Source organism: Staurois parvus, unplaced genomic scaffold (genome assembly GCF_062004578.1).
Source record: "Staurois parvus isolate SC_StPar_1 unplaced genomic scaffold, SC_StPar_1.0 ptg000144l, whole genome shotgun sequence".
Lineage (NCBI taxonomy): Eukaryota > Metazoa > Chordata > Amphibia > Anura > Ranidae > Staurois > Staurois parvus.
This window is the reverse complement of record NW_028317940.1, coordinates 841,511-857,825: the sequence shown is the minus strand read 5'-3', so window position 1 is coordinate 857,825 and position 16,315 is coordinate 841,511. Positions and strand designations below refer to the sequence as shown.

The following is a 16,315-nucleotide window of genomic DNA, read 5'->3' as shown; positions in this document are numbered from 1 at the left end:
TCATAGACCTCAGGACGTCTGTAGTATACTCCAATGATAAGGCCATCAGTCCATAGACCCATCTATCATTCCTCCTGTAATTCCTCCTCCGCATCATCACCACCTCCAACCGCAAGATCATTTTTCTCCTCCTTCTCCAAAATTGCAACACTACAACTACAGCCCATCCTGTAGGTTTTAGTCTTCATCTTTTGCCTTCAGCTTCCTGCCTGCAGACCCTCAAAAACACTTTGCCAGGGTTGTGGGTAAGAGGCCCTTCTCCTCGTCAACAGGGGGGCAGGGTACCCTCCTAATGATGAAGGCATGTGGCCTGGTATGGTTTTGGGGGGGTGTACTCTTCCCCCCCCCCCCCATTTCCTAGCTAGTCAGACTGCATGCTTCGGTAAGGGCCTGGTTAGGGGTGGACGTTGTGTTTTTTCTTGAATTTTCAATGGGATTCCTCCTTAAATCCATACCAGATCCCAAGGGTTTGATATGGAATTGGAGTGAGGTCTCATGATGATTTTTTTTCCTTTTTTTTAGATAGGGTTCCCCTTAAAATTCATACCAGACCTGGAAAACCCAGTATGATCTATGGGGGGAACCCTCACACCATTTTTCTGTGGGATTCCCTATTATTATCTTTATGAGACCCTCATCTAGGATTAGGGAATCCCTGGCCATGTAAGCAAAGGAGACGGAGATGGTAAAAAAAAAAAACTGCATGGGGTCTCCAGTATAATTCATACAAGGTCCTTCAGGTCTGGTATAAATTTAAGGAGGAGCCACCCAAATAAACTAAAATAAAAAACTGCAGTGGGTCTTCAAAAACTGTATACCAGTCCCTTTGAGTTTGGTATTGATTTAAGGGGGAACCCCTTGCAAATGTCAAGGGAAAAGCATGGCTTCCCCCAAAAAAATCCATGCTAGACACTTATTTGAGCATGCAGCCTGGCCTCCCCTATAATTCATACAAGGTCCTTCAGGCCTGGTATAAATTTAAGGGGGAGCCACCCAAAAAACCTCAAAAAAACTACAGTGGGTCTTCACAAACTGTATACCGATCCCTATGAGTTTGGTGTTGATTTAAGGGGGAACCCCTTGCAAACGTCAAGAGAAAAAGCATGGATTCCCCCCCCAAAAATCCATGCTAGACCCTTATCTGAGCATGCAGCCTGGCCTATAATTCATATAAGGTCCTTCAGGTCTGGTTTGACTTTTAGGGGGGACCCCACACAAAAAAAATAAAAACAAAAACTGTAGAGGGTCTCCCCAAATTCCATACCACATCCTTTGGGTGTGGTATGGATTTAAGGAGAAACCCCATGCAAAAATCAAGATAAAAAAGTACAGCTTTCCACCCAAAACTCCATACTAGACCCTTACATGAGCATGCAGCCTGACAGGCCAGGAAATGGAGTGACGAGCATGTCCCTCCCTACCTGTACCATACCAGGCCACAAATGTTACAAATGTAAACAGTGAAAAACACACACCCAGTTTTTGACAAGTTCCACCTGGTTACCTTACTCGAGTCCCTTAACACATCTGGAGTTACAATGACTAAATCCGGGTTGCAAAAAAACTTCAAATAGAACTTTGCCAGCCGAGTCATTACTGCAGGACCTCAGAAGCTGAACCCGGACATGGGACCTTAGAAGCCAAATCAAGATACAAAACCTGAGAAGATGAATCAGCAGTCAGGCTGTGCATCAGGTGGAGAGTCAGCAGAATCAGGCTAGGCATCTGGCAGAGAGTTAGCTGGGTCAGGTTGGGCAGCCGGCAGAGAGTCAGCTGCGTCAGGTTGGGCACCCGGCATAGAGCTAGCTGGGTCATCTTGGGCAGCAGGTGGAGAGTCAGCTGGGTCAGCTTCGGCATCAGGCAGAGAGTTAGCTGGGTCATGCTGGGCAGCAGGCGGAGAGTCAGCTGGGTCAGCTTAGGCATGAGGCAGAGAGCAGTGTCAGGTTGGTCAGCGGGCAGAGAGTCAGCTGGGTCAGGTTGGACAGCCGGCAGAGAGTCAGGTTGGGAAGCCAGCAGAGAGTCAGCTGGGTCTGGTTGGGCTGCCGGCAAAGAGTCAGATGGGTCAGGTTGGGCAGCCAGCAGAGAGTTTGCTGGGTCAGGTTGGGCAGCCGGCAGAGAGTCAGCTGGGTCATGTTGGGCAGCCAGCAGAGAGTCAGCTGGGTCATGTTGGGCAGCAGGTGGAGAGTCAGCTGGGTCAGCTTGGGCAGCAGGCGGAGAGTCAGCTTGGGCATCAGGCAGAGAGTTGCGCCTCTAAGTGTAATAAGTCTTTTTATTCAAGTCTAAATGTAGAAACACTCACATGTGTGAAGTAATCATAAGCTTAAAAACCGTGGTTAACAACAGTTAACGGTGGGGTGGTAACCCGGGTGAAGAGCCATCATCTTACTGCGATGTGGGGAGGTCAGCTCTCGGCTGGAACAGCGTGGTGACTGGAGGGGAACAGCGGTGAGGCCGTCCTCCCTCAGAGCTGGATGGAACGCGCGCTGGAACGTAGCGGCGGCGTGGCCGTGATGACGTCAGACGTGTTTCGGAGCATGCACTGGCCGTGGAAGGCGAAAGTGCGCTCCTTTTTCAAGCCCTGCGTTCCATCCGGCTCTGAGGGAGGACGTGCATGCCGGCTGGCCTCACCGCTGTTCCCCTCCAGCCACCACGCTGTTCCAGCCGAGAGCTAACCTCCCCACATCGCAGTAAGATGACGGCTCTTCACCCGGGTTACCACCCCACCGTTAACTATTGTTAACCACGGTTTTTAAGCTTATGATTACTTCACACATGTGAGTGTTTCTACATTTAGACTTGAATAAAAAGACTTATTGCACTTAGAGGCGCTTCTCTCCTTTTCTCATCTACAGAGGTTGCTACAGCTTATTTGGAAGCCTTGCCCTCAGTGCCACACGGAATCCTACGCTCTTCATACAGTAGCCACAAATACCACGATCACCCCATACTACCATTTCCCAGGACTTTGCAGTGTTTGCGCTGTTACAACCCTTCCTCATTTTTTCTGAATCAGGCAGAGAGTTAACTGGGTCATGCTGGGCAGCAGGCGGAGAGTCAGCTGGGTCAGCTTAGGCATCAGGTAGAGAGTCAGCTGGGTCAGGTTGGACAGCCGGCAGAGTCAACTGGGTCAGGTTGGACAGCCGGAAGAGAGTCAACTGGGTCAGGTTGGACAGCCGGCAGAGAGTCAGCTGGGTCAGGTTGGAAAGCCGGCAGAGAGTCAGCTGGGTCAGGTTGGAAAGCCGGCAGAGAGTCAACTGGGCCAGGTTGGACAGCTGGCAGAGAGTCAACTGGGTCAGGTTGGAAAGCCGGCAGAGAGTCAACTGGGTCAGGTTGGACAGCCGGCAGAGAGTCAGCTGGGTCAAGTTGGGCAGCCGGCAGAGAGTTAGCTGGGTCAGGTTGGGCAGCCGGCAGAGAGTCAGCTGGGTCATGTTGGGCAGCCAGCAGAGAGTCAGCTGGGTCATGTTGGGCAGCAGGTGGAGAGTCAGCTGAGTCAGATTGGGCAGCAGGCTGAGAATCATCTGGATTAGGTTGGGCAGGAGGTACAGAGTTAACAGAGTCAGGCTGATCCGCAAGCAGAGATCAGTTAAGTTAGAGTTAGGCTGGACAAAAGGTGGAGAGTCAGGGGAATCCAGATGGGCAGCAGTCGTAAGGTCAGCAGAGCCAAGCTGAGCAGAAGTCAGGATGGTTGGCAAGCAGAGAGTCAATGACGTTAAGCCAGGAAGAAGATAGAAAGTCAACTTAGTAATGCTGGGTAGCAGATGGAGAGTCATCCAAGTCAGGCTGGCAGCTGGAGAAAAGTGAGAAGAGTCAGTCTTGGCAGTGGGCAAAGTTAGCGGAGTCAGGCTGGGCAACAGGCAGAGAATCAGAGGACTTAGGTGGGGACAGAGTCAGAATGCAAAACCTTAGAAACAGACTTTGGATACAGAACCTTGGAAACAAATCAGTAGGTTCAGGCAGGGCAGGTGGGGAATCAGTGAGGCAGGGCAGCAGTTGAAGAGTAAGCAGGGTAAGCGCTAGGTACAGTAACTGGTGAATAGGGTAGTGTCCTCCAGCTGATAGGGTTGTGGTATTTTGTCTACTGCCCATTCCGATTCTGGATGTGGTGGTGGTTGGGACTGGAGTGAGGAGCTTCTTGGGTGCCAGAAAATGGATGATAGAGGTCTGGTATGGGAAGGAACTCAGAGATATGAAGCTGAGGGTGGAGGAGAGCATGGCTCCAAATGGCAGTCTGAAAAGCAAGGACAACAAACTTTGGTGGTGTTGGGGACTGGGAGGTGGCAAAATTGGGTGGAGGAAGTGGAAGAAAGGAATACGGGGATGCATGTCTTGACTTATAAACAGAGGGGGGTGGATAATCACTGATTGGTTACTTGGTGTGGACTCAGGGATATCACAGGTCTTGCAAAGCAACATTGGAAGGTTTTTATCGAGAATTTTTTTCAAGCAAATTTTTCAAGCAAATCTAATTACAAGAACTTGGCAAAAACAGTAATTTCACCACAAAGTCAACTGAACCAAAATCTCTCCACTCACCCCTAGCAGAAGTATATTTATACCCCCTTGGTGGGAGTGGAGGTGACCCCTCTATGAGGACATACAGTCCATACACACCCAGCACAAGGCCGGGGTCACACTACGGGACGTTTCTGGAGGCTGCAGGTCCTCTGAGCTCCAAAAGGTGGGGATCTCACTTCTACCCAGACAGGAAGTCTCTATGGAAGACAGGAAGTGATGTCAGGGACAGACAGGAAGTGTCAATTACAAAAAGGAAGTTCCATGTTTGAGGAGTTAAAGAGAAGACATCGCTGGAAGTGGCAGTATAGGAGGTAATAAGATCTTGTTTTATCATATCTCCCATCACTGTCCATTATTAGGAACCACATTTCTCTGCCCCGCTTTACCCTTTAAATGTCCCTCTTTTCAGTCTGATGTTCATCCAGACCAATAAATATACAAAAGTGTTTCTATCCCTCTCAGATTTCAGATGATTTTCCGTATTGAAGTGTAAAAACTGGTATTAAAAAAGTAATGGAGAAATAAGACATAAAATGGGCTTACCTGACCACATTGTCACCAAACGTCAAATGAACGTTTCCCGATTTCCTGGTCCTACAGGGCTCTGTGGTTCCTGCTGATGATCTTCATGTGACTACAGGACATGGTACAGGGACAGAGTAGTGGGGTTCAGGTCATCAGGCTTAAAAAAACCACAATGCTCTCGGTAGTAGGAGACCAGGACATCAACCCTCCAGGAAGAGTTGGTTTCTGAAGAAGACTTGTCCAGCATTTGGTCTTCATCTGAGTGGATACAAGTAAAACAGAAGACAGAGGGCACTAGTCTCCTGAAATATGGTCCAGAGTACCAACCACAATCAGTCCCACAGCTATCCAGGCAACCAATCAGTAAAGTATGGTTTAAGGTTTTTTTGCATTAGTACATGCTCCCCCTTCCCTCGTTCTTCCATTGTCAATCCCTAGCTTCCATAAATGGGCAGAACTGATTTTCATTATTTTCCTCTTATTGAATTCAACTAAATTTCCAATAAAGTCTCCATCCTAATAATGTACAACCCACACAGTCCGTATAATTCCCCGCTATCCATCTACAGAGAAACCCACCTAGATCACATGAATAAAGATGGAGGAGGACCGGAGTCGTATGACTGAGAGGATACTAAACCTCACCCTGGAGATCATCTACCTGCTGACCGGAGAGGTGAGGAGGATTCTGAGAGGTCACATGACATCACTCTCATCTCTATTAATAAAACACAGACCTGACCGGAGAGGTGAGGAGGATTCTGGGAGGTTTCATGACATCACTCTCATCACTTTTAATAAAACACAGACCTGACCGGAGAGGTGAGGAGGTTTCTGGGAGGTCACATGACATCACCCTCATCTCTATTAATAAAACACAGACCTGACCGGAGAGGTGAGGAGGAGTCTGGGAGGTCACATGACATCACTCTTATCTCTATTAATAAAACACAGACCTGACCGGAGAGGTGAGGAGGATTCTGGGAGTCTAACATGATGTTCCTATTGGTTCCTCAATACAGAGATTTCCTCTTCTGAAGTCAGGTGATCATATGACCATCACAGTGCCTCCATGTGACTCCCTAAACCCTGAGAGACACAACATGCAGAAGATTCTAGAAGTCACCAAGAAGATGATGGAGCTGCTGACAGGAGAGGTGAGCGGTGCCGGGAATTCTGGGACAATCTCCAGTAACAGACAAGGGATGTGTCTGGATGGTGACTGTATCATTGTGTGTGTCAGGTTCCTATAAGGTGTCAGGATGTCACTGTCTATTTCTCCATGGAGGAGTGGGAGTATTTAGAAGGACACAAGGACCTCTACAAGGACATCATGATGGACACACAGAAAGATCACAACAACACACAACATGATCAGGTAGATGAGGAACAATTATTGGTAGTTATGATTTTTATATCAACATATTTGTTACAATGAATATTCATTATGTATTCAGAATGGAAACATCATGGACAACAATATTGATATTAAAAAAGAATATAAAGAGGAGGATGAGGAGTATGGTGTGATGAAGGAGTTTTCAGAAGGACACATGGATGTCACAATGGAGCCACCTAATACCAGGAACCCACCAGAGAGATGTCCCCGTCCTCTGTTTTCCCGGGATTCCACACAGGAAGGTCACACCATCCCTCACCGTCATCAGGTAGATGAGGAACAATCACTGATAGTTATGATTTATTCACAAGCATGTTTGTTCAAATGAATGTGTTTTTTATATATATATATATATATATATACACTCAGAGTGGAAACCTCGGGGATAATAATATTGATGTTAAAGAAGAGTATAAAGAGAAGGATGAGGAGTATGGTGTGATGAAGAAGTTTTTAGAAGGCCACAAGGACATGATGGAGCCACCTAATACCAGGAACCCACCAGATAGATGTCCCCGTCCTCTGTATTCCTGGGATTCCACACAGGAAGGTCACAACATCCCTCACCATCATCAGGTAGATGAGGAACAAATATTGGTAGTTTTGATTTCAACACAAGGTTGTTTTTTCAATGACTTTCTTATTATATCTTTCAGAGTGAAATCATCGGGGATAATAATATTGTTGGTAAAGTAGAGTATAAAGAGGAGGATGAGGAGTATGGAGTGATGGAGGAGTTTTCAGAAGGACACAAGGACCTCTACAAGGACGTCATGATGGACAATCAGCCGCCCCTCACATCACCGGGTAAGAGGAGACTTTATTGGAAAGGAGAGAGCAGTATGGAGGATCCACCTAGATCCCCCATCATCTGATAAACACATAGAAACAATGGATTCAGTCAGTGTGTGTGTGTTTCCTACAGATGGATCCAGTCATGGGAACCCACCAGAGAGATGTCCCCGTCCTCTGTATTCCCGGGATTCCACACTCGGGAATGATAATATTGTTGTTAAAGAAGAGTATAAAGAGGAGGACGAGGAGTATGGAGTGATGGAGGAGTTTTCTGAAGGACACAAGGATATGGAGCTACCTAATACCAGGAACCCACCAGAGAGATGTCCCCGTCCTCTGTATTCCCAGGATTCCACACAGGAAGATCACAACTACGCAAGACTTTATCAGGTAGATGATGAATAATATTTGGTAGTTCTGATGTATACATAGGCACGTTGGTTACAATGGATGTTGTTAAAGAATCCAGAGCTCTGTGCGCTTGAATATATCATCAAACATCATCAGTCTAGTCTATAGAACCCATATACTGTATGTGTCTCAAATATAAAAATGCTAAATAATTAGAATTTCGGGATATATATATTTCTACAAATTTGATCATTTAGGCAAAGAAGCTGATTAACATACAGTCAGGTCCATAAATATTGGGACATCAACACAATTATAACATTTTTGGCTCTATACACCACTACAATGGATTTGAAATGAAACAAACAAGATGTGCTTTAACTGCAGACTGTCAGCTTTAATTTGAGGGTATTTACATCCAAATCAGGTGAACCGTGTAGGAATTACAACAGTTTGCATATGTGCCTCCCACTTGTTAAGGGACCAAAAGTAATGGGACAAAATAATAATCATAAATCAAACTTTCACTTTTTAATACTTGGTTGCAAATCCTTTGCAGTCAATTACAGCCTGAAGTCTGGAACGCATAGACATCACCAAACGCTGGGTTTCATCCCTGGTGATGCTCTGCCAGGCCTCTACTGCAACTGTCTTCAGTTCCTGCTTGTTCTTGGGGCATTTTCACTTCAGTTTTGTCTTCAGCAAGTGAAATGCATGCTCAATTGGATTCAGGTCAGGTGATTGACTTGGCCATTGCATAACATTCCACTTCTTTCCCTTAAAAAACTCTTTGGTTGCTTTTGCAGTATGCTTTGGGTCATTGTCCATCTGCACTGTGAAGCGGCGTCCAATGAGTTGTGAAGCATTTGGCTGAATATGAGCAGATAATATTGCCCGAAACACTTCAGAATTCATCCTGCTGCTTTTGTCAGCAGTCACATCATCAATAAATACAAGAGAACCAGTTCCATTGGCAGCCATACATGCCCACGCCATGACACTACCACCACCATGCTTCACTGATGAGGTGGTATGCTTAGGATCATGAGCAGTTCCTTTCCTTCTCCATACTCTTCTCTTCCCATCACTCTGGTACAAGTTGATCTTGGTCTCATCTGTCCATAGGATGTTGTTCCAGAACTGTGAAGGCTTTTTTAGATGTCGTTCGGCAAACTCTAATCTGGCCTTCCTGTTTTTGAGGCTCACCAATGGTTTCCATCTTGTGGTCAACCCTCTGTATTCACTCTGGTGAAGTCTTCTCTTGATTGTTGACTTTGACACACATACACCTACCTCCTGGAGAGTGTTCTTGATCTGGCCAACTGTTGTGAAGGGTATTTTCTTCACCAGGGAAAGAATTCTTCGGTCATCCACCACAGTTGTTTTCCGTGGTCTTCCGGGTCTTTTGGTGTTGCTGAGCTCACCGGTGCGTTCCTTCTTTTTAAGAATGTTCCAAACAGTTGTTCTGGCCACGCCTAATGTTTTTGCTATCTCTCTGCTGGGTTTGTTTTGTTTTTTCAGCCTAATGATGGCTTGCTTCACTGATAGTGACAGCTCTTTGGATCTCATCTTGAGAGTTGACATCAACAGATTCCAAATGCAAATAGCACACTTGAAATGAACTCTGGACCTTTTATCTGCTCATTGTAATTGGGATAATGAGGGAATAACACACACCTGGCCATGGAACAGCTGAGAAGCCAATTGTCCCATTACTTTTGGTCCCTTAACAAGTGGGAGGTACATATGCAAACTGTTGTAATTCCTACACCGTTCACCTGATTTTGATGTAAATACCTTCAAATTAAAGCTGACAGTCTGCAGTTAAAGCACATATTGTTTCATTTCAAATCAATTGTGGTGGTGTATAGAACCAAACATGTTAGAATTGTGTCGATGTCTCAATATTTATGGACTTGACTGTATGACACACACCCCTTATTAGGATTAGTCATCTAACCCTCGGGATTATTATGGTCTCCTCAGGAAGTTGTGTCCTGTCAGTCTCCTTTGTTGAATCTTCTATCCTTACCCTGGGGGACCAAACACTTCCCAGGGTGTTTCCCTACCTGTTCTTTCAATCAGGTTCCCTAGGTCCCTCTAGCAGGTGGCCTCCTCTTTGTCGGTGGATCTCGTTTTTAGTCAATTTCCTAAGTTGAACTCCATTGGACATCATCTAGGTGTTGCAGAACCTTCACCTCTGGGATGGTTTGGGAATCCTCACTGTGACGGGAGTATTCTGGTCCCTATATTTCTGGTGAAGGTACCCTCTGTTGGGAACTGAGTATGTCTGGAGGTGTTCTTGGGATCTGGTCATGTGGAGATAGGACCTCCTTCTGTGGCTGATCTACAGCTTCTTAGGAAACAGACTCCATATTCCTTCCTCTGTTTTGCCCTTAATCAGGCCAATGTCCTTAGCAGTGTGGCTAAGGTTCCTGTCCCTCGCTTCATGACTATGGATGCTTCGCTGGACCGAGAGGAGTCAGGATATTCTTAGAATCTTCATATGTCACCCCCCCCCCCAGAATCACCTACAGGTGTTCAGTGGATATTTTGATCTTTTCTGTCCAGGAGTGGAGGCTCCATAATATCCTATAACCTAAAGGTGGCACTGTGCTTTTTTCTTCGGACTGGCAGGAACCTATTGAGGACTAATTGTCCCATATTTGGGCTGCAGGCAGCCATCTTGGGAAGGACAGCAGTCCTATTGGATACTGAAATCCCATGAGATTAGAGATCAGAATTACAAAAAGAGTGGGATTCTGCATCATTCTGGGTGGCTATAGTACGGGAGTCAGGTTGATTCTTTGTGGCCTTCTGTTGGTCATTGGCAGCTTTTCCTGTCTCCAGGGTGCTTTCTCTCATCAGCATGAGATTAGGGGGTTATTCCTTCAGATAGTCCATTTTGGGCATACCACTGGCTCTTGTCCACCCCTTAGTTTGGTTGCTTTTGGATGTCTCGACCTCTGGTAGGAGGAATAACCTGATTGTTTGTTTTGTTTTTTTTAATACAAAAAGTGTGGAAACCTTTTCTTTTCCTGCCACTCGGTTGGTTTAGGGTGAAGATCTGATGAAAGTTGAGGGTGAAGTAGAAGAGACGTATGTGATGGATGATCAGCAATATACGGAGGAGGCTGGAATGAGGAGGACATTCATAGAGGAGGACACTCCTACAGAGATCAGCACAGGTGACCAGAATATATTCTTCTCTTATCTCTGCTCTGTTACCACCCCCCCCCCCCCCCCCCATTGGTTCCTGCTCCTCTGACAAGGCGGTGTAAATGTAGAAGTGATCTGGGAGGAGGAGCTGGTTGGTACATCCACAGAGAACATCTGCTCCCTCCTATCTCCCTGATCCAGATGGAATCTTGATGGAAGTGAACTAACCCTCTCCTATCTAATGATGATGTTTTCTTATTTTTCCAGAACCCGCCATGGAGAAACCCTCAAAGGATCGGCTCACTTTATCTCCAGGTTGTAAAATGGAAGATGAGGACATCCCAAGAGATTGTGCAGGAGAAAAGACAATGAGCTCCACTGTGGATGGTGGACTTCCCAGTGTGGAGAGACCATGGAGTCCCTCTGACTCTGAGTACCCTCGTACTGTGGGGGATGGGGCCGGGGTTCAGGGGGAGAAGACATTTTCCTGTCCTGAATGTTCAGAAAGTTTTATAAGTAAACCAGCACTTGTTGTACATCAAAGATCACACATGGGGGAGAAGCTGTTTCCCTGTACTGAGTGTGGGAAATGTTTTGCAACGAAGTGCTCACTTTTTGGTCATCAGAGATCGCACACAGGCGAGAGACCGCATGTCTGCTCTGAGTGCGGAAAATGTTATAGAAAGAAATCTCAGCTGAATAGACATCAACAATATTACAAAGGTGAGGAGCCGTATGTCTGCTCTAAGTGTGGGAAATGTTTTTCAAAAAAGTGCGGTCTTAATGAGCATCAGAAGTGTCACACGGACGAGAAGCCATATTGCTGTCCTGAGTGTGGAAAAAGCTTTTCATGGAGGTCTGATGTTACTAGACATCATATTATAAGCCATATGCAGAATCAGGTGTTTCCTAGTTTTTTGATGCGGGAAATGTTATCTACGGAAAAAGGAACTCGTCGGACATCAAAGATCTCACACAAGAAAGAAGCCACACACAAGCCCTGAGTGCATGAAATGTTTATGGCAGAAGTCTTGTCTTACCAAACATTAGAGAACCCACACAACCCTCGAGGTGTATTAGTGTCCTGAGTGCGGGAAATGTCTTCTCTATGGATGATATGTTGCCGTACATCAGAGATCTCCCACAGGGAAGAAGCACACCTTGATATACACCTCACAAAACACGTGGCTGAGCGCTCCTCTGATCTTTATCATGGAAGAAACACTTTATAAGGAGATCAGAGATCACTAAAGACTTCAAAGTTGTGTCTGGCTTCTTCTGCTAGGAGAAAGAAGGAGGGGGGGGGGTCACTGCTGGTTGGGTCCCTCTAGCAGTGTAGTCTGATCTCCCCTGACTTTCAGCAGAAGCTTCCATGGAGGACATCATGGTGAGAGAGAAGGAGGGGGGGGGGGGTCACTGCTGGTTGGGTCCCTCTTAGCAGTGTAGTCTGCTCTCCCCTGACCTTCAGCAGAAGCTTCCATGGAGGACATCATGATGAGAGAGAAGGAGGGGGGTCACTGCTGGTTGGGACCCTCTAGCAGTGTAGTCTGATCTCTCCTGACCTTCAGCAGAAGCTTCCATGGAGGACATCATTCATGATGAGAGAGAAGGAGGGGGGTCACTGCTGGTTGGGACTCTCTAGCAGTGTAGTCTGATCTCCTCTAACCTGCAGCAGAAGCTTCCATGGAGGACATCATGGTGAGAGAGAAGGAGGGGGGTCACTGCTGGTTGGGTCCCCCTAGCAGTGTAGTCTGATCTCCTCTGACCTCAAGGAGAAGCTTCCATGGAGGACATCATGGTGAGAGAGGAGGGGGGTCACTGCTGGTTGGATCCCTCTAGCAGTGTAGTCTGATCTCCCCTGACCTTCAGCAGAAGCTTCCATGGAGGACATCAGGGTGAGAGAGAAGAAGGGGGGGTCACTGCTGGTTGGGTCCCTCTAGCAGTGTAGTCTGATGTCCCCTGACCTTCAGCTATCATGGAGGACATCATGGTGAGAGAGGAGCTAGATATTGCTTGTGGATGAAGAGAAGGGGAGATCAGACTACATGAGAGGACTGAGAATTTGAGTACAGTAGCTATCAGCCTATACAAGAGTCTTCCTATGCTTGGAGAGCCACCTGCTGGGAGAAAGTGGAACATATGGCATTAGCTGATGTAAAATGTTATATTTGTATAATAAAAATGCAAATATATGAATACATTTTTTAATATGTAACAAATGAAGATTAATTATTTCCCTTCATAAACTCCTGATGTTCTTTGTACGTTGACTGATTAATGTCTGCCCTCAGATTTGTATGGTGAAATGTCCACGTTTTCTTTTTTTTTTTCCTTTTTTTTTTTTTTTTCTATGACCCATCCTGTAGATTTTAGTTTTAGTCTTTATCTTGTGTCCTCAGCTTCCCGCCTGTTGACCCCCAAAAACATTTTGCCAGGGTTGTGGGTAAGAGGCCCTTGTCTTCTTCAACATGGGAGCAAGTAGCCCCCCCAATGATGAGGGCATGTGGCCAGGTATGGGTGGGAGGGCATTCTCTCTTCAACCAACCCCCCCCCCACTCTCATCCTAGCTAGGTAGAATTCTTGGATAAGGGTGTGGTTAGAGGTGGACTCCATGTTTTTTTTTTCCTTTGAAACTCGAAATCTAGATTGAACTCCAAAAGTCTGGAAAGGAGTTGGTAGGAGGCCGTTGTCTTTTTTTTTTTTTTTTTTAATATAGGGTCCCTCATTAAAATTCATACCAGACCTGAAAGGCCTGGTGTGGAGGGTTCCCCATAGTTCATACCAGGCCTTTCAGGTCTGGTATGAATTTTAATGGAGGACCCTATATAAAAAAAAAAAAAAGACAACGGCCTCCTACCAACTCCTTACCAGACTCTTGGAGTTCAGTCTAGATTTAAGGGGGAACCCTATGCAAAATTCAAGGGAAAAAAAAAACATGGAGTCCACCTCTAACCAGATCCTTATCCAATAATTCTAGTTAGCTGGTGGGGGGGGGCCAATTCTGTGGGATTCCCTCACAGGTTCAAGTGCAGTCAGCTGCCAGAAGATTCCCCTAGCACATAACCTGGGCTCCCCAGAGGTTGAGAAGAAAGCATACAGGGGATGCAAGCACCTAGTGCATCATCCAAGGTGTATGAAAAGTATAAAAAGAAATATACTCACAAACATTACATGTATGTAAAGCCTATAAAGGCCACAGAGATGGCCACAAGGATGGCAGAGTGTCCAACTGATGGTGCAGTCGGCATTACATACGTGCCATGTTTGTGAGTAGTGGTGGTGGTCACTTAATGGCGGACCGCGGTCTGGAACCAAACCGAGGGGACAGTCCCGTCCGGACCGTGGCCACGCCACCGCTGGGTACCCTCCCTCGGGTCCCCCCCCCCCCCCCCAGCCACCGAGGCCATCCCCACAGCGGGCGGGGTGTGAGGAGCTGCCCAAATCACTGTGTCAACAAGTGGGCCAGCCCCGCCTAAAGCCGCAGAGAGTGGAAGTCCCCAAACACCCAACAAGCCGTGCTATCACAAGCTCCTGCCCCCCCAGTCCTGACCCCACCGTGAGGATGATACCGGCGGCTGGGCGGGAGGCCCGAAAGGGGACACCCAGCAGCAGTAGCGGTATGGCCGGGGTCTGGACAGGACCCCCCACACCTAGCCCACCTTGAGGATGACACCGGCGGCTGGGTGGGCGGCCCAGAAGAGAACACCCAGCAGCAGTAGCAGCATGGCCAAGGTCAGGACAGGATTCCCGCACAACTAGCACACCTTGAGGATGAGACCGGTGGCCGGGTGGGAGGGCCAGAAGAGGACACCCAGCAGCAGTAGTGGCATGGCTGAGGTCTGGACAAGACACCACCACACCTAGCCCACCTTGAGAATGACACCAGTGGCCGGGCGGGAGGCCAGGAAAAGGACACCCAGCAGCGGCACGGCCGAGGTCTGGACAGGACCCCCCACACCTAGCCCACCTTGAGGATGACACCGGCGGTCGGGCGGGAGACGCGGAAGAGGACACCCAGCAGCAGCAGCATGGCCGAGATGTGGACAGGACCCCACCACACCTAGCCCACCTTGAGGATGACAACGGTGGCTGGGCAGGACACCCAGAAGAGGACACCCAGCAGCAGCAACGGCATGGCCGAGGTCTGGACAGGACCCCACCACACCTAGCCCACCTTGAGGACGACACCGGCAGCCGGGCGGGAGGCCCAGAAGAGGACACCCAGCAGCAGCAGCATGCCCGAGGTCTGGACAGGACCACACCACACCTAGCCCACCTTGAGGATGACACCAGTGGCTTGGCGGGAGGCCCGGAAAAGGACACCCAGCAGTAGCAGCACGGCCAAGGTCTGGACAGAACCCCTCACACCTAGCCCACCTTAAGGATGACACCGGCGGCCGGGCGGGAGGCCCGGAAGAGGACACCCAGCAGCAGCAGTGGCATGGCCGAGGTCTGGACAGGACCCCCCCACACCTAGCCCAACCTGAGGACGACACCGGCAGCCAGAGGGGAGGCCTGGAAGAGGACACCCAGCAGCAGCAGCAGTCTGGACAGGACCCCCTACACCTAGCCCACCTTGAGGATGACACTGGCGTCCAGGCAGGAGGCCCAGAAGAGGACACCCAGCAGCAGCGGTACGGCCAATGTCTGGACAGGACCCCCCACACCTAGCCCACCTTGAGAACGACACCGGCAGCCGGGCGGGAGGCACAGGAGAGGACACCCAGCAGCAGCGGCACAGCTGAGGTCTGAACAGGACCCCCCACACCTAGCCCACCTTGAGGATGACACTGGCGTCCAGGCAGGAGGCCCAGAAGAGGACACCCAGCAGCAGCGGTACGGCCAATGTCTGGACAGGACCCCCCACACCTAGCCCACCTTGAGAACGACACCGGCAGCCGGGCAGGAGGCACAGGAGAGGACACCCAGCAGCAGCGGCACAGCTGAGGTCTGAACAGGACCCCCCACACCTAGCCCACCTTGAGGATGACACCAGCAGCCGGGTGGGAGGCCCAGAAGAGGACACCCAGCAGCAGCGGTACGGCTGAGGTCTGGACAGGATCCCCCAACACCTAGCCCACCTTGAGGACTACAGCGACGGCCGGGCGGGAGGCCAGGAAGAGGACACCCCAGAAGGATTAGTGTCTCTACCCTGCCTAAGGTACCAAGGGGAAGGCTTGCATTAAGAGGGGTGCTGTGTTGTGTTAAGGGCTCTGTGATGTAAAGTGGGACAGTGATGTGAAGGGGAACTGAGGACACTGTGGGACTGTGATGTAGAGGGGACTACAGGGTGAAAGGTACGCTGAAGATCATAATGTACCAGGGGACTGTCATGTGTTATATCTCTATCGAGATTCGGACCTCTGCTGGAAGGAAATTTTGCTGACTGGACCTCCGTAAATTTGAATTCAAGACCCCTGCTCTAGGGTCTAAACACTAACTGGCCATCGAAAAGAAGAGAAAAAAACCTTCTGCACTCAAAGGACCGGATCTGGCATATGTGAAAGGATCTTCATAACCCTTAGAATTCATACACGGGCATATCATGACCGACCATGGTCCATGGTCTGG

At 48.5% G+C, this 16,315-nt stretch overlaps 2 protein-coding genes across 2 annotated transcripts in view; both read left to right on the top strand.

Moving 5' to 3' along the window:
• Positions 1–16,315, top strand: part of LOC149465009 (uncharacterized) — a 160,695-nt gene that overhangs the window by 3,628 nt on the left and 140,752 nt on the right. The gene's annotated exons all lie outside the window — the stretch shown is intronic.
• Positions 4,754–13,008, top strand: LOC149465016 (uncharacterized). The gene is made up of 10 exons (XM_089673672.1): positions 4,754–4,826; positions 5,610–5,716; positions 6,063–6,197; positions 6,284–6,418; positions 6,498–6,707; positions 6,809–7,015; positions 7,096–7,246; positions 7,365–7,624; positions 10,644–10,773; positions 11,012–13,008. Exons 2-10 carry the CDS (start codon positions 5,639–5,641, stop codon positions 11,746–11,748), a joined length of 2,043 nt encoding a protein of 680 aa, XP_089529798.1. The 5' UTR covers positions 4,754–4,826; positions 5,610–5,638; the 3' UTR covers positions 11,749–13,008.